Source organism: Halichoerus grypus, chromosome 4, assembly GCF_964656455.1.
Source record: "Halichoerus grypus chromosome 4, mHalGry1.hap1.1, whole genome shotgun sequence".
Taxonomy (NCBI): Eukaryota; Metazoa; Chordata; class Mammalia; order Carnivora; family Phocidae; genus Halichoerus; species Halichoerus grypus.
Window position 1 is genome coordinate 126,530,577 of NC_135715.1, and position 27,501 is coordinate 126,558,077.

The following is a 27,501-nucleotide window of genomic DNA, read 5'->3' on the forward strand; positions in this document are numbered from 1 at the left end:
TGGAATCTTTAACATAAGTTAGCACATATAACTTCTGCTGGAATGAAAATGAAATGTCTGGAATTTCTTTTGTTTGTTTTCTCCGGGTAAATCAACATGCAGCTAATGTAGCTAAAAGGTATGGCTTCATCTTCGTTCTTTATATTTTAATTTTTAAATTCTATAACCTCAGATATTCTAACTCAAATCTCTAAGCCTTCTCTTCTGGAAAAAGTGTTTTTAAATGTTATTAACAATTTTTCAAATGCCATATGAGAAGTATTTATGAAAATACTCTTGCCTATTCTTTTACACTCCAGATTAAGTTTCATTACCTGAGCTGTAGCTCAACCAAATATTTTTTGAAGACAAATTAAGAATGATAGTATAAAACTTACTTGGAAAAGATTTAGAGAACATAATCAGTATCCATTACACTTTTAAAAAATTAGATTAATAACATAAAGTATTAACAGAACTCTTTTACATGAACTCTTTCTCCGGAGGGAAACTGATCATTGAAGTTATTGGCATCCTCGAAGGAGCGAATAATTAAAACAAAATGTTGTGCAACTCACACTGTCCTCACATTGTTGTGAATATATTTAAAATAATGAATGTTGGTGGGTATGAAATTTCAGTAGGCCACCCTCTACTCACTCTGGAAACATGAACTGCAAAGAAACAAGTCCTGCAATTGTAGAGTGAGAACTGAGTAGAAGCCAGCTAACAGGACAGTCGAGACTGTGCATAATTAGTGGCATTTTTGTGTAGTCCTTCATTCAGGGAGCAAATTCAGAGAAGAGCAATCTAGGATCCATAAATCCTACTGAGCTTTGGTTAAGTGACATTCATTATAAAGAACACCTAGAGGGAAGACCCAAGAATTGAGTCACAGCTAGAAAGATCAGATTACCTGAGCTCTGCATGTCTTGGTTAAGTAAGGCAGCCTAGGAAGAGAATGCTCTTTGTCTGCAGTCATTTCAGTAGTGTTATATTGGATAAAGTTCAGGCTTACCTGCTACTATGTTGAGTTTCTGTCGTTTGTATATTTCTCACATATTATTGTGTATTTTGAGCATTTAATGTCATTTATGGTTTATAAGTACATTTCATTTCTGTTACATGGTATCTCTGCTGAATGTTTATCATTATGAGTTCACTAGCTTTCGTATCTCTCACTTTGAATCTAACCAAACTGTAAATATTTAAATATGTGTAGCTATATATGTATATATTCAGATGCAAACTACCAAATAAAAACTCTTTTCAATAATCAAGATTTTCATTGTTGTTTACATAGATAATACAAAATACTGAAAATAACTTCAAATCCAATTTATTCCAAATAGGACAAAATATTCACAGAATGCTGCTAAGTAGTCAATTAATTAGTACTAATTTCTGAATCTGAGGCTTGGAAAGCAGTCGGCAAGTTACTGAAATGAAAATGTGAATGTGAAGAGCCATTTTTGGAAAAGTGACCCTGGTGTGGGATGAGGGGTCTAGTCTGCACAACCGGCTACTCCGAGAGAATTCTATCACTCCCTAGGTTTGGCAATGCCGAGGACTATTTTCTTTAAAATAAGAAAATAATTTGCCTCAAATATTTTCTACATGTGTTTTTCGATGAAGATTGCAGGTTAAATTCAGTGATGAAACAATAAGATACACTTTTTATTGGGTCAACAAAAATTTAAAAGAATGCTCATCTTTACTATGTACAGTAAATGTGCAATTAGGTGCATCATCTTTGAAGTAGAATTTGACAAGAAGTACCAAAAGTCTTTAAGATACACATACTGTTTTACCCAGCACTTATACACTAAGGAAAACGATAGCACAAGTGTGCAAGAGAGCCTCTTTGTATGTGTTTACAATTGTGAAGTCGATAATAATAAAGTATTGTTGGTAATACTTTACTTCCTTTAATATAATACTTTGTAAATATTCAAATAATTTATGGACTGTCCATGTGTTAAATGTTATACAATCATTATTTCTGAGTGAAGAAAACAGGCTACAGTTTGGTATAGATACTGCTGTCCTGGTCTTATCAAAGATAACAAAAAAAGTGTGTGTGTGTGTGTGTGTGTGTGTGTGTGTGTGTGTGTGTAGAAAATACACTTATTTCTTAGGTGCAAGATTATAGGTCTTTTTTTCTATTTGTTCTCCGTATTTTCTAATTTTTTGACAGTAGAGTTAAATCACTGTAAGAGAGAGCAGAGATACGAAGTCCTTGTTGAGGTGGTGAAATCTGTTTCAGGGACGTGACTGATGAAGTGTCTGCAGATACCAAACAGGCCTTACCATCTCAACTTATGACTCTGGGTTTGGGGAAAAGAATGAAATGTGTTGGGAAACCAATGTAAGTATGAGGCTGTTTTCAGTGTTTAGAGAAAGACTGAAGAAAAAGACATCAGAACAATGGCAAGGATTTGTAAGTATTTTACTCTGCATATTCGACTAAGGACATCCAGGGAGGGCTGGGATTGTTTCAAATGGTCATATATTGTTATAAGAACATGTAGACATATTCTTTCTTTTATTGACCTGAAGATGCCCCCATCAGAATCAGCTGACTAGGTAGGCATTAAAGATCTATCCGGACTGTCCTGACCCTTTACCTCTCTCCTTCTAGGCGAACTAGACAGAAGGGTGATTAGTTGTTATGACTTTTTAGGAAGAGTTACAGATTAAGTATTAGAATAAATTGCTTCATAATATATAAACCACATGGCAGCAAGTTATTAAGTTAGCTAATAAACAACGTAGGTTTGTCAATTTTTACAATTCTCACATCTAGCAAGATGACTGGCACAGGATGTTGAATGAATGAGACTTCTCTCAAATGTGCCACCTGACCTTTTCATTGGTAAACGGGTTATCTCTGGGTTCTTTTAAATTTATTTTTTGCTCTCCATTTCCTCTTTTTTTAAGTAAGTGCCTCAACAACAAAAAAGCCCTTCAAAGAGTTCAACACTGAGTGGAAGAGATAGACATAGAAACAAATTATTACAAGATAATTTCATAAGTGTTCTAACAAAGATAAGGAAAAAAATGTTAGAAAATGTGGACAAGGTTGCCTGAAGGATTTAGAGAAGACCAGGCACAGGAGAGGCTGGTGGCCTCTGGGCAGAGCTCAGAAGCATAAGATAGTACGCTGTGTAGCAGAAACTGAGACTGACATTTGGAACCAAGATGAAGAAAATTAAAGGTGTTTTAAATAAACCAGAAACTCTCCACACCAGTAAATGTATGATTTCCCTTTTAAATACTAGTGGTGAATTTTGCCAAATCACATAATTTTGCCAGGAAACAAAACTTTGTTGTGGGAAGAAGAGGATAAGAACACAACAGAGCTTCCACAATTGAATCACACTACCATATGAATTTTCTTACAAACTTCTTAGATAAGAACTAGATAAATAGTAGTTGAGGATCCCTTAACTAAAAATGTCCCCCAAATCTAAGTTGACCATATAATTTACAGTCCCAAGTGGGGACACTTTTAGGAGGAAAAAAAGAGTACCATTAATAATTATGCAAAGATTATAGGCATATACTAGTTATCCTCATTCTTCTGCAATTGAGCATCCTACCAGATAGAGATCCCTTTTGAATGATATAGTCCTGTTTAAAATACAAAACACCTAGGATAAAGCTTGCTTCGTTCACCTTTTGGTGTGAATTAAATCAATCAGATTCACACCTCAGATAATCAGTAAGAAACCATAATTAAGAACCACAATTAGGACATATAATATGGAGTAGGTTGAGGTTTAAAAAGTGTAGCATTTAGAGGCAATAAAGTAGAGGCAAGCATAGACAAATTTAGATTTTAAACTGATTTCCATTCTGGTCTGTGATCATTGGTACTTAATTTCTCTGAATGTCAATTTAACCTGTAAAATGGGATAATATCTATTCCCAAAGCTGTCATGAAAATCAGAAAAAGTAATGTATATAAAGAGCCAGTCACAAGATTGGAACTCAATTAACATTAGTCCTTTGGGAGAAGAGGAAAAGGGTGGAGGGCTATGGTCTATGAACTACAACCACGGGACTTAAAACCTGGAGAGCACATCTGTGTGTATAAAGGACCTAAATAAATATGTAGTTCAAGATTAGCTGATTAACACTATTAAAGAAAATGGATGGTTCATATAATCAGAAGAAATTTCAACTAATTTAGCTAAGGGAAGTACATGGGAACCTGATGAAAAATTATTTATATAACATATAATGTTGCATAGCTCTAACATTGATTTTATTGAATTGATGTGATCTTAGTATATTAAAAAACCTAAGGATTATGATTTCAATATATGATCTAACACAAATGGATTTTTATTTTTTTTAATATAAATCCTTATTTAGTTTGTCTTAGATTTTATTCTTTACTTGATCTTTGAATTATTGGTTATGAAACCACCACTAATTTTATACTTTAATTTTTGTCATCACACCAATCATGTTGGGTCATGAGTACAGATTTCACTGATTAGAATTAAGAATGGTGTTTTGAACATAAAGGTCAAAAGTCAGCATGAGAAGTAACAGCCATTCTGAGTTGTCTTGAACCCATGTTGTTATTACATGTTTCTCAAAACCAATATTTCAAACAACATGAAAGAATCAATGTCCTATCAAAACAAATACACCAACAAATAGAAGCACTCCCAATGATCCTCAGGAAAGAAGAAAAAACGGAACAGAACGGGAAGAAAAAAAAACCTCAATAAAGTCAGCCATGCTGAGAGTCCACCTTCTATCACAACGTCATCTGACTGGTCACCCAGGGGAAAAAGCAGGTAAACAAGAGCAGCCTGGCTGGGGCAGCTTCGCCAGACCCCGCCTGGCACAATCTAGTTTCCGGGAGCTCACGGACAGAGCTGACCCAGGGTGAACTGCACGAGTCGTCCTCTCTCACTCCTCTCCAGTCCTCACACATCAAGCACCAGCCCAGGTTGTCTGACCCATTTTCAAAATAAAAAGTAGCGTGAGACTGTCTACGAAACAGTGGAAACCACGAAAAGGAGAGTTTGTTCACACGCAGACCTACTTTAAGGGAGGGAAGGGCACAGGGGAGAGCCTCAATCACCGTTTGGACTGCCCACGGAAAGACTACTTTGGGTTTTTGTTTTTGTTTTTGTCCTTAAGACTTTATCTATTTGAGATAGAGAGCGTGCGCGCGAGACAGCAAAAAAGAGAGAGCATGAGCAGACAGGGGAGGCAGAGAGAGAAGCAGACTCCCCACCCACCAGGGGGCCTGATGCGGGGCTGGATCCCAGGACCCTGAGATCATGACCTGAGCCGAAGGCAGACACTTAACCGACTGAACCACCCAGGCGCCCCTACTTTGGTTTTTTTTAACTAGATATTTCATATAAATTAAAGGACTAAGAGAAAGATATGGAATGTTCAGTCGTAGCTATAGGAGCCTAGTACTTGGATTTCTCTTAACCCACCTGTGACAAGTGACAATTTCACCTTAACTGTTCAGTAATGGGGCAAATTTCCTCACTATGGTGATTAATGTCTTACTGCTGCCTGACTCTATTGTTTCTCAGTAGTTTAGCGCTTTTGCTAAATGCAGATAGTGCAGTAAAGAGAGAGAAGACATTCATTTGACGATCATAATTAATAATAATTTTATTATTATTAATAAACTAACTTTATTATTTTCGATTTAACACTCTCATTATTGAGTGGCCCTGAGAGCAAGCTTCACCGTCAATTAAGAATTTTCAAGAAAACACTGAGAAATAAAATGTTATACTAGATATAAAATGCCAACACTGTGCAACTTATGTTGTCTGTAGAGTGTGTCAAAAGCAGCAATAAATTTAAGTCAGAAAAGAACAGGAGAGAACTTTGGGTTTGGCTATTACAAAGTGATTGTTAGAGATACTAGCGGGAATCATTCTGATGCAGTGGTGAGTGAGTGACACTCGGGTAACTGGTTAATAATTTCTGGTTAATAGCTTCTCTCTAATGCCTTATTAAATATTTTCTAGCTATTTGCATAGTCATAGGCTATGAAGATGATTTATTCCTTAGCTTCTAAGCAAAGAAATATAGTCATTGATAAAATTCAGGTGAAAACTGTTTTTTTTTTTTTTTTAAGATTTTATTTATTTATTTGACAGAGAGAGACACAGCAAGAGAGCGAACACAAGCAGGGAGATTGGGAGAGGGAGAAGCAGGCTCCCGCAGAGCAGGGAGCCTGATGTGGGGCTTGATCCCAGGACCGTGGGATCATGACCTGAGCCGAAGGCAGACGCTTAACGACTGAGCCACCCAGGCGCCCCTGAAAACTGTTCTTAAGAACATTTTAGAAAGTAAGAAAAATCAAAACATCACATATTCCCTATAGCTCACTTTTGTCAAGATCTCCTGATCTCAATCTGTTTGTTTCCCCAGAGCTATGGTGCCATTTCTCATCTTCTCTTCATTCTCTGTGGGAATGCTACTTAAGCACATACTTCACACCAGGTACTCTTCCGTATATTTTGGACAAAAAAATTAGTAAGACTCGGGGGCACCTGGGTGGCTCAGTCGTTAAGCAGCTGCCTTCGGCTCAGATCATGATCCCAGAGTCCTGGGATCGAGCCCCGCATCAGGCTCCCTGCTCAGCCAGGAGCCTGTTTCTCCCTCTCCCTCTGCCTGCCGCTCTGTCTACTTGCGCTTTCTCTCTCTGTCTCTCTGTCAAATAAATAAATAAAATCTTAAAAAAAAAGAAATTAATAAGACTCAATATTTTCTTTGAATGAACTTTAAAAAACAGATAAAGTTAACTACAGTAATATGTAATGATATGTAGCGCATTTCAGGTGCTACACTGGAGGTTAGAACCAAGTGTTGTTAAGACACAGAGGAATGTTAAGTTAATATTCTGGAGCAGGTGGGGGGGGCATCAGGAAAGACTTCACAGAGAAGTCTTTTGAATCTTTTGATCTGTCTTTGGAAGGATGATAATGGTTTCTTTAGGGTGAGAAGCTGAGGGAAAGGCAATCCATTCAATGAGGCTTTCCACTGTTTATTACAGATGAAAGAAAATTTCTGAAGGATGAGCAAAGCCTCAGTGACATAAAAGAGCAGGGCTTATTTGAGAAACTCAGAGCAGTCAAATATTATTGAAACATAAGATATGTAAGAGAAATGGAGTTGGCAAGATATTCAACTAATTGATATTTATTGAGTATATATTATGGGCAAGAGACCAAGCTAGAAATAATGCTATGTATTTTATTGTATACAACACATCCAATCAGGCTAACAAAGTGCATGTTATTGTCCAAGGATCTATCAAGAAAGTAACTGAGGGGCAAGGAAGGTAAACTTGGTCAGACCTGTGAATTCAGCTGGTTCCTCTAAACATACCCTACTTAAAAACCCAAGCAAATTCAACTCTGAAGGGGATGAAAAATCCTATTAAAGAGTCTAGAACTATATCCTGAGAGTCTTAATGAGTTAAGATAGGGTTTTTAAGTCAATGTGTATCATAAGTGCACTGAGCAGCAAATATGGCAAAGTTGTGAAGGGCTCAGGCGTCACCACTTATAAGCTGTGTGATTCGGTGAACTCATTTCTCAGGGTCTCAGTGCTTTTTCTCATAAAATGGGGATGATGCGAGTATATGTTTTATGAGATCGTTGTACTCATTATTTAATATATGAAACTTATTTACAGTGATGCTTGGCTCCAGTAAGTCACCAGTGTAGTGACTCTTGTTTCAGAAATAGCTCTCTGATGGCATTGTAGAGAATGGACTGCAAAGGGAGGAAAACTTCAATCCTCAATATTCTCAAAGAAGAATGAAAAGGGCTTCAACTAGGGCACTTGGTAGTGATGGAAAAGTAAAGGTCACATTGGGAGATATTTCAGATGTAAATATTGAAAGGAATTGGTGACCAGTTGGGTTTAGGGAGGAGAGGGAGGAAAAAACAAAACAGAAATTGATCCAACCCCGAGGTTTCTAGTTTATATGGCCAGGTGAATGTTGATGTCTTAACATTTCATACTTCAACTGCTCCTTTCCTGAATTAATTATCTTAGGACTCTCCTAGCTGCTGACTGCCAGTAATTGATTTAGTGACTATTTATAGTGAAAAAATAAAAATAAAAACAATGTTGAAAGCCATTAGAAGCCAGAGAAGTCAGTTCCTCCCATGAAGGCTAGGCTATCCCTATCGCCCTAAACTGACCCTGTTCTCAAGTCCCTTGGGTGTGAAAATAACTGAGCAGTTATCTCTGAAGCCTGCAGACAACGCAGCTTCTTTTTAGCACCAGAGCTGCAAGAGGTATGGTGCTGGTGGGTGGTAAAAAGGGGACTGATGAGCATAGCCCAACTACAGTTTTGGGACACTTTGTTTTCATTTGGGATAATAGTAAAATAAAGTTTTCAAATTTTGAAGAAAATGTTTCTAGAGAAATCTTAGTTTCTCAATAAACACAGTGATCAAATTTAAGAGTAGATAATATCCAGAGTCCATGAGATGTTACAAAGTTTAGGTATATGAAAGACAATATTTTAAGATTACTGTTACAGTACTCTAGTGGATGAAACATGAGAATGTATAAACAAAAAGTTAAAATGAACACCAAAATAAATTCTAGGCAAGATACTCCCTGAAAATTTTTCTTATTGCTTGAATTACACATACATAGAATATATTTCCATTCTTCTCTAAAAACTGCCATCTGTATCTCTACTACACAATTCAGAAATTATGAAGGTCAAATATTTTACATGTCATATAACTTATATAGAACTATTATAGGATTTACTTTTGAGCTATTAAAGTTCTAAGTAAACTACATTGCTCCCTTTAATAAGTTAGTTATTACATATAAATAACAAAAGGAGACAGGAAATACACAAACACAAGTTTATTTTATAGTGGGGAGATAAAGAGTGGTGATTAATCCTAAATTCTGTTCTCTGTTTATATAAAAGCTTCTTAATTTCTTAGTCTATTCTTTTTCCTTTAAAAACAGTTTCATGAAAACATCTTGGGGTTTAGAAGATAGAAGTGAACCTTAGTCACTCCATATTACAAATATTCTGAAAGCAGAAATGAGTTTGTCTTCTTCTGCATCTCCTCCAATAGGATGTTCCTCTAGTGCCTAAAACATTACCTTAAAGAGAGGTGGTGGCACTCGGTACACACCTTCACCTCTACTTCCAACAACGTAACACTTTCTATAGTTCTTTCCAAAAAACTCTCAGAGATGGTAGATTTAATGTTATCAAACCAAAACCTCTTTGGAGTTTAGCCGACTCAAACACTGCCTCTGGAACTTTGTCCCAACATGACTGGTGCCCTGTCTGGATCTGGTCCCTGTCTGGATCAAGAAAGGACTTCCCTCGGCCTCCTCTCATCCTTTAGTTCTTTGAAAGCAAGGCAAAGATAGGGACATTTCTGATTTGTTAATGAAATTGCCATTGTACCATGTCTGAGAGCATAATGGCAAAAATATAAGAATGTTCCTACCTCTAAAAAGAAAGCATTGTATATGTCCTGTTTTCCTACTGAGTTAAGACCTTTATTTCTTTTGGAGAAACTTACTTTGATTTTCCAAATGTTTAGAGTTGCTTGATAATTTAAGATAAAAATCACATGTCTACGTATGCCTGAAGTGGATAGGCACTTCAACTGCTAGCTCTATTCCATGACACACTCCAAACCTGACAAGCAATAAACTGAAAGATGACCGATTTCTCTGTTTCCTTAGTATTAGCATCAGCTTCAAACTACGATCTAGTTTAATAACTGAAGTGTTTGTTATTCCTCAATCCAATCTAATGTTAAAAAAATTGTTTTTATTTTCTCAGTAAGCTCTATGCCCAATATGGGGCTTGAACTCACAACCCCAAGACCAAGAGCCACATGCTCTACTGACTGAGCCAGCCAGGTGCCCCTAAAAAGTTGAGCTTAAAGTGAATGTATTATATTATTAAAATACATACCCATCCTTATATAAGGCTCAGTGTAATTATAGTTTTGTATAATTAGAGCTTTATGTCAAAAGATTTACAGCTTTATCACCTCAAGCAATATTTCACAGCTGCCAAGAATGATTTATGAAATAATGACTTAAACTGTAAAATAGAATCCTCAAAGGAAGGGCTGTCAAATATTCCTATTGCAAATAACTAGGTTTTTAAAAATTGATATTCTGGTAAACAGCAAGTTCAATTGTACCTGGTAAAATCACATAAAGTAGGATGGTAGGAAGTGCTGCTTCCTAAGAGTGATCATGTAACTCATCTATGTGAACTCATTACATAAATCATGGGTTTAAACATAAAGCCTCTGGCCAGTCTGAAAAACAAGCTTTCAGAAATAATACCATGCTCATGTTTTTGCTACACCAGCATGAGTGAATGGAAAAAGTGGAAACAATATCTCAACTTTTTGTTAAGTTGCTCATTGTGCTTATTACATTCCTATCTGTACTCCTATAAAGTGCTAAATAGAAAATAAATAAAGGAAGCATTTACTGTACATACTTAAGAAACCAAGAACTTCCCCAAAGTAAATGACCTCAATAATAAAGAATTAAGGAGACTGAGAAACAAACCAATACAAAATGTTGGCGATTTTATCCCTTCCTGCTTTTATAAATATAGAGTGGTTGGCAGGTCTCTAGGAGGCAAGACTATCAAAGCATTTGAACTTCACAAGCTCTGACTGAATTTGCAGTTGCCATGTGAATAAAACCAATGCACTTTGAAGATTCTATTCAAGGTATCTGAACTAGTCTCAAAAACAGGTTGATTACATTCAAAGCAAATAAGTCTGACTGTGTCTTTGCAATCTAAAAAGGTCATAAAATAAATCTTTCTCTTTGGAAAAAGAAAAAAAAAAGCTTGGCCCATCACCCCATCATCTCATGTATCCCATATTAATAAAAGTGAAATAGGCAGCATTTGTCATTAGCTCTAAAGATTACCAAGTCCTTGTAGACTGAGTCAAATCTGAAAATAAAGCCAACAGAATCAAAATCATCACCAAAGGCTGATATTTATATACCTAAACAAGCTTTCAAGTAAATCCTCGTCTAAAACAAGAAGGTTTTAATTCATATAACCAAGTGCATCCTTCAGGTAGAAAGATGTGCGTTAATCAATGTACCAGCATCTTCACTGTAGAAACTTTTACATTCCCATTTGTAATTCCACATTTACTTGCCTTTCTTAGGTGTTTTGAGATAACTTTACACACTCACATTGCACAAGTCACACAAGGTTTTGAAATAACATCATTCTACTTGCAGTATAATAAATAACAACTTTCATTTCAGAATATTGTCTAAAAAAATATGGGGAGTATCTAAGTGATCCTAACAGTCCAGATTCATTTTATACTTAAATTCTGTAAGTTAAAAAAAATCCTGAAATGTCCCAAAAAACATAATGACCAAATGTGGATCAATATGCCCTGTATAACCACAATGTAAACTGTGTCAACATCATGATAAATATTCAGATGGGGAAAAAATGTCAGACATTCAAATTATTCCAAAGCCCAAATTGTTGGCATCAGATATACTCACAAAAAAGATGAGTTGCATTTAGGTAGTGAGAGCCTTAGTCCAAGAAATGCTTTCAAGACAACAGAGCAATTAGGCTATTTCTAGAAAGCCAACACTACTGATTGAAAAGTGGTGTGGGGGGGCAGGATAAGAAGAACTTTAAAAACAATCTCTATGTTGGCTGATAATGATATAATTGTTTTCATTCCAGATTACTCCAAAGTTATACAAACCTGTTTTTCTAATCACAGTTTGCCACGTATACTCATTCAAGTTGATGTTAAGGAAAATCTAGTAATTAAGAATTACATTTTCTATCATAAAATATTTAATTGTAAGAAAATAAGAGGAAGAGTTAAACCTTTTCCGTGCTAGAATTTCTGCCATGTATTTTATCAAATGATGAATCAGTATATGATATAAGCTATAACACATCACTCATTTTCTCATTTGCAAGACTAAGGGTTTCCTGAAAATCTGACTAGATATCCCTCTGCCTCACTGATTTGTCAATGGCAAAAAAAAAAAAAAATGACAAGGCAACATCAATAAAACTAACTACAACATGCATTTTTAGCTGATTTATCTTTAAGCACTAAATTGTCAAATATCAGTAACTGTGCACATTTGAGAATATGTATTCTTTTAAATGGGTATATGTGAATATTCATACATGTGAGTTAATATACAAAAATGGTATATTTAATGAGTGTATGTCTATTAAATGAGTATTTTTTGAGAACTATCATAGGTCTAACATATTGTGTTCCCATAGTAAACCTGAAAGAAGGAGGAGTGCCCTTGAAGTTGAAGTATGACCTTAAGTTTGAGACGCCAGTTTTGTTGCAGCTGAAAAATGAGTACAAATAACTCCACAGTATCTTAGTTCCTTTTGTCCATTTCTTATTTTAGGACAATTCTTGAATACATGAACAGCTTTTATTATCTGAATATACATAAGCTTACTAGACCAATTTTTGAAGTTCTTATATATCACCCTTAATGTTGTATAAAAAGGAGCAAAAGAAACAAGAGGTGTTGCAAATAAAGCTTTAAAGCTTTTATCAAATAAAGCTGAAAAGCCAAGAAACATTTATAACTGCAATAGTTTTAGTTGCAGATATACAGTTTTCAACAAGATTTTCTCTGTGAAATATTTTCAAGTTCAAGCAGATAAAACTCTATATTTCTCTCCTACCAAATACATATCAATGCAATCAGTAAATTATTGGCCTTTATATTATTCCCTAGAAAGGGGAGAGAGTAGAATGATTTGTGGCACTTTGTCCTCAGTGATAGTAAGTTACTACACTTTTGAAGAGTACAGAGTACCCTTATTCAAAGAAGAAATTGTTCCTACTAGTCCACTAATGACACTATCCATATTTTTGAATCCTGAAATGTATAAAATATATAAGCAAAAACACCTACAACTGAATATTTGAAGCTTCTCTGCATATGAACTTTTAGTAATCAGTTGTCAAAATTTCAATTCAATGGAATCAAATAAAAGGAATTCTAAATAGATGAACTTTACCATTTTTGTGATAGTAGGTGACCTCCACTTTCCTCTCCTCTGACCCCAGCAATGCCTGGGCAATTTGGGCAATATCATGCCTCTTGGTCTCAGGCCCATGGAGAAAGTCGCAGGTGCATGGCTTTTGCATGACATCTGGCCTGGAGAAACCAGTCATCTCGCAGAACCCATCATTGCAGTAGATGATGGCACAGTTTTGCACTCTGGCATTTGCAATGATAAATTTTTTATCTGTAATAAGAAGATGGTAAGACATCTTTTAGAGAGCTTCCACAAGATTTTCATAAACACTGGAGCAAATTGTTGCATAATAGGAGATCTAAAATGCAGGTGCTTCCCAAATTGCTAACTGCCCAGGGTTTTATTTTTTTAACATTATTATTTTTTTAAAGATTTTATTTATTTATTTGACAGAGAGCGAGAGAGCGAGAAAGGGAACACAAGCAGGGGGAGTGGGAGAGGGAGAAGCAGGCTCCCTGCCGAGCAAGGAGCCTGATGCGATGCGGGACTCGATCCCAGGACCCTGGGATCATGCATGACCTGAGCCGAAGGCAGATGCTTAACGACTGAACCACCCAGGCGCCCCTGCCCAGGGTTTTAAAAGGAAAAAAACAAAAACCCTAAATATGAAACTAATGGTCCTAAGCAGTTTTAACAAAAAGTGTTAAGGAACTACTTTTCAAATTTTGAGAATGTAATTTCCCAAATAGTCTAGTTCTCAAGCCTTGTGACTCCCAAGGGTCCTAAGGCACACTCAAACAAGCAACTGTCCCATTGATATTTCCAGAATGCCATTTAATTGTAAGATAAATATTTTCAAAGCCAAACAATGAAACATCCTGTAGCTGACAGATTTTTCACCTCAACCTTGGCCCTTAAAATTACAACTTTCTCAAAGTAGCTATTATTTTTGGATTTGGCTTTTCTCTATCCCTCTAAGGCATACTACACACTCATCATATTAAAAAACAAAACAAAACATGAAACTATTAGCAATAAAACTATCTCACGTTAATTAACAGTTCAATAATTCAAAGATTCACCTTTCATAATACATATTTTCCAGAAGATAAAAATATTTACACAGTTATCAGGTTAACACCTTTTCACTTTTACTTTGGGAGAACCTTGAATTCTTGTGTAGTAGTAGGTATTTTAATACAAAGGGCTTATTAAATTTTAATTATAAATTATATTTACTATTTCCATATAGAATGTGAACAGGGTATACTAGTTTATTTTGTACACAAGGTACTATATCCTCATGTCACTAAATACAGTGAATACAGCCAAAATAACTGCAAAATGTACAACATAACTTCGTGTTAATGTAGTTTTAAGGAAATGCTGAACATAAATTAACAAGGATTTAAAATTAATATATTTATATAACAATAATTCATTCCTTATAGTTAGTCCACATGAGAATGTTAAATTTCTCTGCATTCAGTTGTGGGATTTACTTACTACATTTCAATTTTCAAATTTCTTGATGGAAATTTAAGGAAATGATAAAGAGGCAGAAATATTGCTTTGAATAATGAACCATTTGCATTGGGAACTAGTACGGATCAGATATCGCTTTTTCCAAATAATCCTTCTTGGGATATATTTGCATTGATTCAATGCAAAGTTTAGCTTCTATAAATTAACAGCAAGCAAGCAACCCTGTCATACCACAGCTTTGCAATTTAACCAAGGTAAAAATATAGTTTGCATAGCCGTTTACATCGCTGCTACCATTTACATTCTCTTGTTCCAGTGGTATGCTCGGCTCTACTCCTGACTTTCAAAAAGTGTACAATTAAACAGCCTCAAAATATAAACCCATGTTATACTAGTACGTTCCCTTTAAGATAGTAGAAGAGTAGGACATTAAGTAGCAAGGCAGATAATGGAGCAGTGGGAGAGGAGGATCAGATTGCCTCCTATAATGGAGACCATAATCTAAAATGTAAATCAGAATTAATATCTGGGGGAGAACACTCCTGCTGCCTTCGAACCTCCTGGCTTGGTTTCACAGCTTGTATAACTTGCAAGAGCCCGGAGTTGCCGGCTCCTCAGCCTGTACGCTGCGAACGCCAAGTGCACCGTCAAAGCAGAAAGCGAGGGAGAGAGAAGAGAACAAATGAACTTACTTTGCCCTTCAAATTTCCGTATGATGGTCCCCAAAAATGTGTTTTGTGGTGCCACATGCCCCCTGCGAACAGGCATGTTGACCCCGGTCTTCCGAGGAGCGCTCCCCGCGAGCTCTGGAGTTCTCCCGGGATCTCTCCTCGGCTAGAGCCCAGGCCAGCGCGCAAGCCGCTCTTTGTGGCAGAGCATCCTCTTTTGAAACCAGAAATCTCTTCCCATTAGCACCACTTCTAGACACCCGCTTTCCCCAGCGGAGTCCAATCCATCCCCTTCACCTTCCGGAGGGGGCCCCCGCACCGGACTGCCGCGGGTGAGAGGGTTTGGGGGTGGGGAGAGGGAAGGAGGCGGGGTGAGGGGGGTGGCGGGGGAGGGAGGGAGGGAGCGGTAGGGGTAGGGTGGGGTGGGAGAGGGGCGGGGAGTCACAAGGGCAATCGATCTGTTTCTCTTCTCCCAAACAGCGCCAATTTCCCAGTGCAAATGGGCTTAACCTGGCGGTTGCCCAGAGCTGTGAGGATGGCCGAGGGGGGATGGAAGACTCGTGCGGCTTTTGCAGGAAGGCGAGAAAGAAAAGGAGGCTGGGGGGCTGGGGGGAGTTGACGTTTCTTTCCCCGCCCTCTCCCCTACACACACACACACACACACACACACACAGGCACGCGCGCGCGCACACACACCCGCGCGCACACACACACACACACACACACCCTTTATCCCGAGAGCTTGGGCGCCGCCACAGCTCGGATTACTCAAGCGTGCTTTAGCGGAAGCCAGCCAAGAAATCTCCAAAACTCAGTGACAAACAGCTACTCTGGGAAGGTGATCTCCACGGCCACCAGCCACAGGGCTCCATCCCTGAGCTCCTCACGCCGCAGTAGCTAAAACACCCTTAGCTGCAAAGAAAAGACAGGTGGGAAAACAGTCCTTCAGTGAGGACTATTTATAAGCTCTGGTGGCGTTCGGGAGTTTCAAGATTGAGGATGAGCCACTTAAGGGTACAGGTTTAGCCTGAGGGTGCAGCTCGGATCCCCCGGACTCCGCGGAGGTGGGCGCCGAAGCCCTAGCTGAATTGGCACTCCAGTCCCTGCCCGGAGCTGAGCCAAATTTCCCAAAGACTAAAGGCTGCTGGCGCCGCCGCTGGGCATGCCCGGTTTCATTGCTTGAAACCCTGAGGAGTTGCAACGTTGGGGGTTGACTGGGTCTCTAGGTGCTGGAGGCTGCGAGAAAGATGGGAAGGCCAGAGACTGTGCGAGCAACCGGTACAAAACAAGGAAAATGTTTGAAATAGGCGAGGCTGGGCGCAAGGGGGAAGGAACAAAAGGTGGGTGGGGCTAAGAGTTACCAGCCTTGGTGTGACCTCCAATGCTACTTATTTCCTGAACACACTAGGAACACCATTCTACTTACTCTCTTCCACTATTTCTAGGAAATTATCTCGTTTAGGATGGGGAAGCATTCAAGGAGCAGAATACAGTCCTCTTCGTTCTTGTTTCTCAGAGCCTGTCAAGGCAAGAATCCCACGTGTGCGTACACTTCTGTCTAAATAGTCCTCCTGGAGACTTAGGAAATAAAATGTGACAAGCCATGCTAAAAGGATGTTTTCTAAGTTGTATTTTCTAGTTTTTCTTTCTTCGTTTCCCTTCATTTATGTTATCTCCTTTAACCTTTAATAGTCTCTCTCCACGTCCCTTTCTCTAAATGGAATTTGCTACTGCTACCAACCTACAGAACTACTAGAACACGGACAAACCTCTTGTTTCCAGCTGCCGCTAAAAGTCCTAAGTCCTCTATTAAAACATGTAGCTGCACGATAGTGTTGGGGGTTCTTGCAACTACTTAGCCTGTTTTGCCTATGCCCTGAGTTAGTCGGGTTCATATTTTCTCAGTTACAAACTCAAATCTGAAGTGAAAAAAAAAAATGAGGATGGAACTGAAAAGGGCTGAGAGGGAGATTTAGTTTAGGAGGGTGAATCATGTGGATTGCAATAAATAACGAGGAAATAAACATGACTTTAACTTTATGTTGCAGAAAGCACAGCCAAGAAAAAAATATCCCCTAACCAAAAAAAAACAACAAAAAAACAACAAAACAAACAAACAAACAAAAACCCAAATAACCTAAGCAATTCTTACCCTTTCATGTCAGAGTAATGAAAATGAGTTAGAAACGTGAGACACTGCCTGGGAATGTTGACTTTTCAGGTTAATTAGCTTTACTTAAAAAAAGAAGCAATCTATGACAACCCGTAGGCTCTTATGGTAGCTTGGGCTTTCTTGAATCTGTACAGTTCCCTCTCTCGGAACATAAAAAGGCACCCTCCTCCTATGTACAGCTTTATTTTATTCCCTTTTGCAGTGTAAGTTGATCACTCTATCATTCTGTTTCCTAGCTGCAGCTGGGCTTGTGAAAAGCTGGAGTTCCTCTCCCAGGTGTTAAACGTGCGGAGCTATCCGTGGTGCTGACTCTGACTCAGCCGTCAGGAATTGCTCGCTGCCTACATCCAGCCACAGACAATAAAACAGCAAACTCAGGCAAGTGGCCCTGATACATTCACATACACTACTTGTCTTCACTGGATACCCACAGTGCTATTTGCACCTCATATCTAAAACACCTTCTTTTTCTACTTAGCTTATTAGCTAAATCCAAGCTCAAATGCATTCTTCTCAAATGCATTCTTCTCAAATGCATCAAGAACTCCAGAGAAAACTAAACAAACTTCATATTGTGCAGATTGTAATTAAGGTCTCAGGTACAGTATAAAGGCATAATCAAATAACACAGTAGGTTATGGCAAGGTCATATGGCAAATTATTCCTTTTTTCAAATCACAAGTAAATTCAGTGAGTGAATATTGCTTTAAAGGGAAAGAGGCATTTCCAAATGCAGTTTGAAACAGATTTATCTGCCATATGACAAGATGTATTGACATGCAAAAGGTAACAGTGCAAACTGTTTCTAGTATGAATTTGATACTTTCACAGTTTATTGAGTCTCAAAACCTTTGAATTCCTCCTTAAAGATGGAAAAGTGGCGCTTCAAGAGAAAAAGTGGCTTTTTTGCTCCCTGATATATTATTTCTTTCTCTACAACCTTCAGAGTGGTCTCTGTTTGTTTGTTCTGAGTAATTAAACACAGGATAGTTGAAATTCCATTGTCTATGTTCATATTAGTAATCTCTGTGGCCTTCACATTTTTCCCGACCTCATTTAGCTCTAAGATTAGTTCTATTAAGGATTCAGTGTAAGATCATAGGACATTCTACAACCTATGTATTGTAATTGATTGATCTGAGCAGAAGATTAAAGGCATCCTGTTTCTAAATTACCCCAGTAATCGTGTTCATGCATTATACATTGGTACAGTGGAGACAAGTACATCAATCTATATTCAGCCAATAATAGAATCAAACCAGAAGATGATAATCATTGCTGCTTGCTAGCTGGAAAATTACCCCTCCCCTCATCCCCACCATCTATAAAAGCACACTTCAGATATTGTGTTGAAGCCAGATTTTGTAAGTTTTTAGTATTTGGGAATTTTTTTTGGAAGTCCAAATATTGAACAAAGCACATGAATTCAACATTAAAATCCTATCAAGTGTACAGTTTAACACTCAACACAATCTACTTATGGGCAAAGATACAGAATAGATTCCAATATATTCTTAAAACTACTTAATTGTCCCTGTTACTGTAAGATTAAGTAGTTTAGTATTTATAGTATGTTAGAAACTTTTTAAAAGTGTTTACCACATAGTAAGTACTCCATAAATTTCATACACACAAAATTCTGTATACAAGTCCACAGAATTAATGAAGCCCGGCTTAAGAACTTTGCATTTGCAATTATTTAAGTATCATACATTAATGCTTGAATCTTTAGAGAAATAGTAGCAACCATTATGGGTTATGTAAGTGGCATTCTTATATTGACAAAGAATGAAAATTTTTGAAATCAAATAAGCAATGTAATTTTTTCATACTTTTGGAATAATATAGACTGTAAATCAATTAAATTAAAGTGAAGTCTTAATTTGGCAAAATTAGTTTAATAATCTCATAAGCATAATGCAACATTATAGAGGGTATTTTAGTGTGGCCTCCTATGGGGGTCCTGGGTATTATTCTAGTAACTGGGTCACATTTAACCTTAGAAACTTCTGGCTTTACAGTTACAAGTTAGGCAAATTTTGGCTTGTATTATTATACATAGCTCTAAAATAATAAGAGGCAGAAATTTTGAGGTCATCCATTAAAACAATGTTTCTGTGCAGCATGGGATAGTAAAGGGCAGAAAAAAAAAACTGAGTTGTAACTTGAAATTGCCATTATAGCAGAAACCAATGAAAATAGTTAAGCTCTCTTATTCATAACTTCTTTCTAAAATCAGTATAACAATCCCTAACTTTTTCTTTTTGTACAGAATAAATAGGAAAATGGATATAAAGTGATTAGTGCAAACTCCAGCAAGTAGTGAACATTTAAATAACAGCTGTCCTATAATCTAAGCACTATATATTTTTTTAATTAGTAAATTAATAATATTAATATTAACATATAGGACTTAATTATTTTAGATTAAGGTGGGGCTAGTGGTGTGTGTTTGGGGCATGAAAATTAAGGTAGAGTATGGAGTAGGTAAATCATACTGTATTCATTAGTCTGAGTGATCTGGACTAATAACAGTGACTATTTCTAATACATTAACATAAGCATGCATAGTTAAAAAATAGAACATTCCTTCAGAAAATTTAGATCCTTTCCTGATAACATAATCTATTTATATGTTGCTTTTAATCCAAATGGTTATTACTTTACCTGCGATACTTTTGTAATAAGATACTTCACATTATAGTTTTTATGCAAATGGTTAATATTTGCCTCATCTCATTGAGTATATGTAAATCTTACTGTAAGACTAAGGTTTTCTCTGTGAGGAATAGGTGTATTTTTTTTATTTTGTTTTGTTTTCTTAGAGAGAGAGAGGAAGGGGAAGGGGCAGAGGGAGAGGGAGAGAGAATCCCAAGCAGGCTCCACACCCAGTGCGGAGCCCCACATGGGGCTCAATCTCACAACACTGCGATCATGACCTGAGACAAAATCAAGAGTCAGATGCTTAACTGACTGAGCCACCTAGGAGCCCCAGGAGTAAGGTGTCAATAGACACTTCCTTAAAACATGCCACCTATTCTTGCAGAAGATAATCTGTTCATATGTGGATTGTTAATACATTTGTCAGTAATTGATATATGAAAATAATGACCTAGTAACTCTTATAATTTATGAAATCTAAGTTTGTTAAAAAATTATATAGGCATTCTAGGTGAGTATTTGATTAAGTGTATTTATAAGGTTGTTTTAGAGATGATTTCTTTACTCAATTTATAAGTAATTTATCACATGGGACCAAAAATGAGTCAGTTTTTAACAAATTATAGCTTTTTTGAAGACTGAGGTAGTGGATGAAATTTATTTTATATCTGTAAACCTTAAAATTGTTTCTTAGTTAACGAGTGCACTCTTTGTTATCCAGATTATCTGTTGTATTCATTAAATCTAACTTGACTGGCCTTTGCACATTGTAAAAATACATAGCTTTTCCTAGAATTACACTAAATTGCATTGCTTCTCTTCTAGAATAAATACTCTTTAGTTATTTTTTTAAATGTCCTTATATCTTTAGACAGATTTATTGCACTATAAAAGTTCTATAATTTTAAGCAAATGTGTACACCAGGAACTAGATTTGTCCTAAACAAATAATTCTAAAACTATCATTTGGGCTTCCAGATCTGTTCATAATGGATGGAGTAATGGAGTCAGAATTTAACTTCTTACTTTTAACAACTGTATAATTGGACAAAAATAGAAAACAACAGTGTTTAGACATTGAACAATAAGAAACACAGGAGACCGTTTCCTGAAGGAAGGGCAAAAACAAGGTGAGCCCTACGGCTGCCCCAGCTTACGAGCTAAATAGAATTTCCAGACCAGAGTACATGAAGTGGGAAACCAAACAGAGCTCAATGGACTGAATTGAGGAGACAAAGTCTGAAGTTCAGGGAAATCAAGGCAGCTTGAATTTTCAGAGCAGAATGATGGAGAGAAGGAAGTTGCACAGAAAGAGAGGTCCAGATATCTTCATAGATGTCAACTCAAGTCTCATCTGATTTGCACAAGTGTGTGAGGAAACTACCCAAGACTAGAGAGAAAAACTAAGGAAAGCATTTGGCATAACAATTACCAAAGCTTACACAGGACTGGAAATAGTTGCTTATGCCACTATCTAAAATGAAAAACCTACTAATGCTTGGAGCACTGGTGACACTCTTCAGAAAGTTACTGCATTAAGAGGTGAAATGAAACCTTAAGTAGAGACTGATCTATCAAGCTCAGAAGCAAGTCTCAAAATTATTAGAGTGATATGTTAATGATGTCTCAGTACAAAGACCAGTATATTTAAAGGAATACAATAAGATCCAGCATATATGACACAAAATTAATAATGTGCAGCATCTAACCAAACATTATCAGGCACGCAAAAAATAAATAAATAAATACAGAGAAAAATCAATCAATAGAAACAACCAGAAAGAATATGGATGATTGAATTAGAAGATAAGGACATTACACAGTTATTATAAATATACTATCAACGTCCAAAATCTAGAAAAAAAACATGAATCTGATGAAAAAAAGAAATGGAAGATATAAAAAAGATCCAAATCAAACTCTAGACATGTATGTATAACATTTTTAAAAATTTTTAAAAAGTACTAGGGATGACTTTAAGAGCAATTCAACACTACCAAAAAAAAAAAAAAAAAAAGTGAAATTGAGGACACAATAATACAAATTTTCCAAAATGAAACATGGTTGTCAGATGCAACTAAAGCAGAATTGCAAGGGAAATTCATAGAATTGCTCATTTTTTTTAAAAAAAGAAATGTATCAAATCAATAATCTAAGATCCCCACATAGAAAATGAAAAACAAACAAACAAAAACACACCAAAACAAACAAACAAAAAGAACCCTACAAATCGTGCATGAGGAGGAAAATAATAAAGAGCTGAAGTAATAAAATAGAAAGCAGAAAACAATAGATAAAATCAATGAAAACAATAATTGGTTCATTGAAAGGATCAATAAAATTAATAAATTTCTACCCAGAAGGATCAGAAAAAAAAAGAAAAAAAGAAAGGAAACATAAACTACCAATATCAGGAATAAAAAAGGAATCAATGCTTCAAATCCTACAGACATATAAAAAATAATTTTTAAAATTATGAAAAACTTTACACCTACACATTTGTCAAATTATATGAAATACACACCAACTTGAATGATATAAATTAAGAAAACCCACTCAAAAAGAAATTGATAACCTGAATAGTTCAATAATTATTTTTTTAAAATTAAATTTGCAGTTAAAACTTTCCTAAAAAGAAAATTCCAGTTTCAGTGGCTTCACTGGTGAATTCTATGAAACATTGATGGGAAGAATAATACCATTCTAAAGAAATTTTTACAGAAAGGAGAAGAGGGAAAATTTCCAGATCATGAGAGAAATGATATACTGCAACCAAATTACAAGAGACCTCAGAGCACTCACCCTCATAGAACACAGATGTGAACCTCCCTCACCTAAATTTTAGAAAACTGAGTGGTTTCTCTCAAAAATCTAAAGTTGGTTTGATATTTAAAAATCACCATATTGGCATAAAAAGAAAAAAGTGATCTTGTTAACAGATGTAGAAAAAAAACCCTGACAATAATAAATTTCAATTTATCATTTAAAAAAAACAAAACCTAAGTTAGGAATACCAGAGAATTTCCTCAACATGATAAAAGGCATCTTTAAAAGCCTTTTTAAATATGATCCCTAATGGTGACAAACAAAATTATTTCCCTCCTAAGATCAGGAACAAGAAAAGATGTTCACTCACAGCTTTTATTCAACATTCCACTGAAGACTGTGGTCACTGGGAAAAGGCAGAAAAAAATAAATAAAAGTTACACACACTGAAAAGGAAGGCGTGAAATGATATTTATTCATAGACTAAATAATTGTTTGGGCAGAAAATCCTAATTAACTCACAATAAGCCTTAGAAGTAATAATTGGGTTTATCAAGCTTGTAATATACATGCAGAAATGGAAAAATCAGTTGCATGTTTTATATATTACCAATGAATATTTGGAGATTCAATTAAAATACAAGACAACTTAAAATAGCCTAGAGATTAAAGGCTACATAGAGGGATATATTTAAAAATATAAACAAATCTTATACACCAAAAATTACTAAATGTTGTTGAAAAAATTTAAAGGAGGCATAAATAAAATGGAAAGATACACAATGTTCATAGATCAAAATACCTACTGTTGTTTAAATGTCAATTCTCCTTAAATTGATCTGTAGATTCAATACAATCATAATAAAAATTCCAACAGTTTTATAGAAATTAACAAGTCAATTCTAAAATGTATATGAAGCCCCTCCCACTTAAAATAGCCAAAACAATTTTAAAAGTGAAGAACTAAGTGGGAGGACTTAAATTATCTGATTTCAATGCTCACTACAATGTTACATTAATAAAAGGCAATGTGGTGTTGTGTAAAAATAGATACATAGATCAATGGAACCAAAGGGAAAGATCAGAAATAAACCCAAATGTATATGACTATTAGATTTTCAACAAATGAGCCTAGGATAATTAAATGGAGAAAGGGTAGTCTTTTCAATAACTGGTGCTAGAACAATTAAAAGCCATATGGAAAAAAATCACACTTATGTCACACTACAAACACAAATTAAATCAAAATAGATCCTATATCTAAACATGAAAGCTAAATCTATAAAATTTCTAGAAGAAAACAGTAAAAAATCTTAATGATTTTGATGTAGGCAAAGATTTCTCAAATAGAACACACAGGAAAAAAGCCCACATTATAAAGAAAAAAAAGTAAGTTGGAATTCAACAAAATTAAAACCATTTGAGAGAATAAAAAGCAAGCCAAAGATTGGGGAAAACTGTAATGCATATCTCCAATAAAGTGCTTCTATCTGGAATGTACAAAGTTTTCTTGAAGTCAATAATAAGAAAAAAAACAATAAAAATGTGTAGAATATTTGAGTAAACACCATGCTAAAGAAGATACAATGATGTCAATAAGCGCTTGAAAATATGTCCAACATTGTGTAAGACTGTTGAATCACAGACCGGTACCTCTGAAACAAATAATACATTATATGTTAAAAAAAAAAAAGAAGATAGAAGGAAGGGAAAAATGAAGGGGGGGAATCGGAGGGGGAGACGAACCATGAGAGACTATGGACTCTGAGAAACAAACGGAGGAAGGGGCACCTGGGTGGCTCAGTTGGTTAAGCGACTGCCTTCGGCTCAGGTCATGATCCTGGAGTCCCGGGATCGAGTCCCGCATCGGGCTCCCTGCTTGGCGGGGAGTCTGCTTCTCCCTCTGACCCTTCCCCTCTCATGCTGTCTCCCATTCTCTCTCTCAGATAAATAAATAAAATCTTTAAAAAAAAAAAAAAAAAAAAAAGAAACAAACGGAGGGTTCTAGAGGGGTGGGGGGCAGGGGGATGGGTTAGCCTGGTGATGGGTATTAAAGAGGGCACATATTGCATGGAGCACTGGGTGTTACACGCAAACAATGAATCATGGAACACTACATCAAAAACTAATGTTGTAATGTATGGTGATTAACATAACATAATAAAAAAAAAGAAAGGAAGTTAAGATTATTGAGGTCAGTTTTTCAAAAAAAAATATGTCCAACATTATTAATCATTAGCAAAACAAAGATCAAACCAAAATTAGCTTCCACTTCATCCCCAATAGAACGGCTAAAATTTAACAAGAAATGTTTGACAATGCCAAGTTTTGATGAAGGTGTGGGACAGGTGAAACTCTCATACATTGCTGGTAGCAATAAAGCATGGTATAGCCACTACTGAGATAAGTTTCCTACAAAAGTTATAAAGTTTCTTATAAAGACTTTCACATAAAATTAAGCATATATTTTACCACATGCCCCAACAGAAGTCCAAACAGAGTCTTGTATATAAATGTTCAGAGTAGCTTTATTCATAACAGCCCCAAAGGTCCAAAAACTAGTGAATGGATGAAAGAATTGTGGTTTATTCACACAACTGAGGAATAAAATGGAACAATCTACACTCAACAATATGCATGAATCTCTAAAACACTGAACTAAAGGCAAGAAGTCAGTCATAAAAGCATACCAACTATGTGACTCCATTAAAATAAAATTCCTCTTAAAAAGGCAAAACTATACTAATAGAAATAGGTAAGTGGCTGTCAGAGGGTAGAGAATGAAGAAAAGGATTGAATATAGAGGGCCCAGAGGGAAATTTGGGGGATGACGGAAGTGTTTTATATTAGTATTGCAGTGTTTATATTTATCTAGTTGTAAAAATGAAAGCGAAAATAGGAGAAATTCAAGCCTCACAATCCTAAAATATTATCTTATAAATAAAAGATCATATATTAACCATACCTAATATAGTATGTAGTATATATTCTCAATTATTTGCTGAATGATTAGTGTGAAGATCATTGTGTAACAAATTTAGTAAATAATTCACAGTGTATATTTGATATATTGTTAGTAATAATGAGTCATTTGTTCATCTGCTGAGAAGAAAACAATAAATTCCCATTGAAAAGAAATAATGACATGTATAATAGTTACAGACCATTAGTGAACCATTAAATCAACATATATTCTCTTTAATAAAGAAGAAAAAGCACATAGATCTTATTATTGCCATTTAATAATGTATTAGGCCAAAGAGACACATTGATCAATGGAACAGAATAGAGAGCCCATCAATAAACTCACTCTTATGGTCAATTAATCTATGACAAAGAAGTTAAGAATATACAATTGGGAAAAGACAGTCTATTCAACAAATGGTGCTGGGAGAACTGGACAGCTACATACAAATGAATGAAATTGGACCACTTTCTTACACCACATACAAAAATAAACTCAAAATGGATTAAAGACCTAAATGTGAGACCTGAAATCATAAAAATCCTAGAAGAAAACATAGGCAGTAATTTCTTTGATATTGGCCATAGAAATATTTTTCTAGATATGTCTCCTCAAGCAAGGGAAACAAAAACAAAATTAAACTATTGGGACTACACCAAAATAAAAAGCTTTTGCACAGTGAAGGAAATCATCAACAAAACAACAAGGCAACCTACTGAATGGGAGAAGACATTTACAAGTGATGTATCTGACAAGGGGTTAATATCCAAAATATAAGAACTTCTAAAGCAACCCCCCAAAAACAAATAATCCAATTAAAAGTGGGTAGAGGACCCAAACAAACATTTTTTCAAAGTAGACATACAAATGGCCAATAGACACCTGAAAAGATGTTCAGCATTGTTAATCATCAGGGAAACACAAATCAAAACCACAATGAGATATCACCTCCCACCCATCAGAATGGCTAAAACCAAGAAAGACAAGAAATAACAAGTGTTGGTGAGTATGTGGAGAACACGAAACCCTTGTGCATTGTTGGTAGAAATGCAAATTGGTGCAGCCACTGTGGAAAACAGTATGGAGGTTCCTCAAAAAATTAATAATAGAATTACCATATGATTCAGTAATTCCACTCCTGGGTATCTACCTAAAGAAAACAAAAACACTAATTTGAAAAGATATATGCATGCTTATGTTTATTGCAGCATTATTTACAATAGCCAAATTATGGAAGCAACTCAAATGTTCATTGGTAGGTGAATGGATAAAGAAGGTGTAGTATATATATACAATAGAATATTACTCAGCCATAAAAAGAATGAGATCTTGCCATTTGTGACAACATGAATGAACCTAGAGGGTATAATACTAAGTGAAATAAGTCAAAGAAAGAAAGACAATATGATTTTACTCATATGTGGAATTTAAGAAACAAAACAAGTGAACAAAGAAAAAAAAAGAGACAAACAAACAAAAAACCCAGACTCTTAAATATAGAGAACAAACTGGAGGTTCCCAGAGGAGAGGTGCGTGTGGGGGATATGGGTGAATTAGATAAAGGGGGACAAGAGTACACTTATTGTGATAAACACTGAGTAATATATAAAATTGTTTAATCATTATACTGTATGCCTGAAACTAAACATAACACTGTATGTTAATTATACTTCAATAAAAATAATGTATTAGGTTAAAGTTTTTTTTTTTTTTTTGAGAGGGAGGAAGTGGGGAGAGGTAGAGAGAGAGGGAGAGAGAACCT

General features: G+C 35.8%; 1 protein-coding gene and 1 long non-coding RNA gene across 9 annotated transcripts in view; one reads left to right on the forward strand and one right to left on the reverse strand.

Moving 5' to 3' along the window:
- The window catches only part of KCNH7 (potassium voltage-gated channel subfamily H member 7), a 639,535-nt gene that overhangs the window by 469,851 nt on the left and 142,183 nt on the right, over window positions 1-27,501 (reverse strand). For 4 of the 8 annotated variants that reach the window (XM_078070889.1, XM_078070890.1, XM_078070895.1 and 1 more), the window contains exons 1-2: window positions 15,199-15,498; window positions 13,061-13,291 (exon numbers count right to left, since the gene is read on the reverse strand). In XM_078070889.1, coding sequence (XP_077927015.1) covers window positions 13,061-13,291; window positions 15,199-15,274 — 307 coding nt within the window. In that variant the 5' untranslated portion in view covers window positions 15,275-15,498. Of the gene's footprint in view, window positions 1-13,060; window positions 13,292-15,198; window positions 15,499-27,501 lie in introns of those variants that run through there. The other 4 variants (XM_078070892.1, XM_078070891.1, XM_078070893.1 and 1 more) reach the window with 2 other exon arrangements.
- LOC144381619 (uncharacterized) lies at window positions 15,370-17,719 on the forward strand. Its single transcript, XR_013447162.1, has 3 exons — window positions 15,370-15,506; window positions 15,655-16,103; window positions 17,584-17,719. It is a non-coding gene; the product is annotated as an uncharacterized LOC144381619 (long non-coding RNA).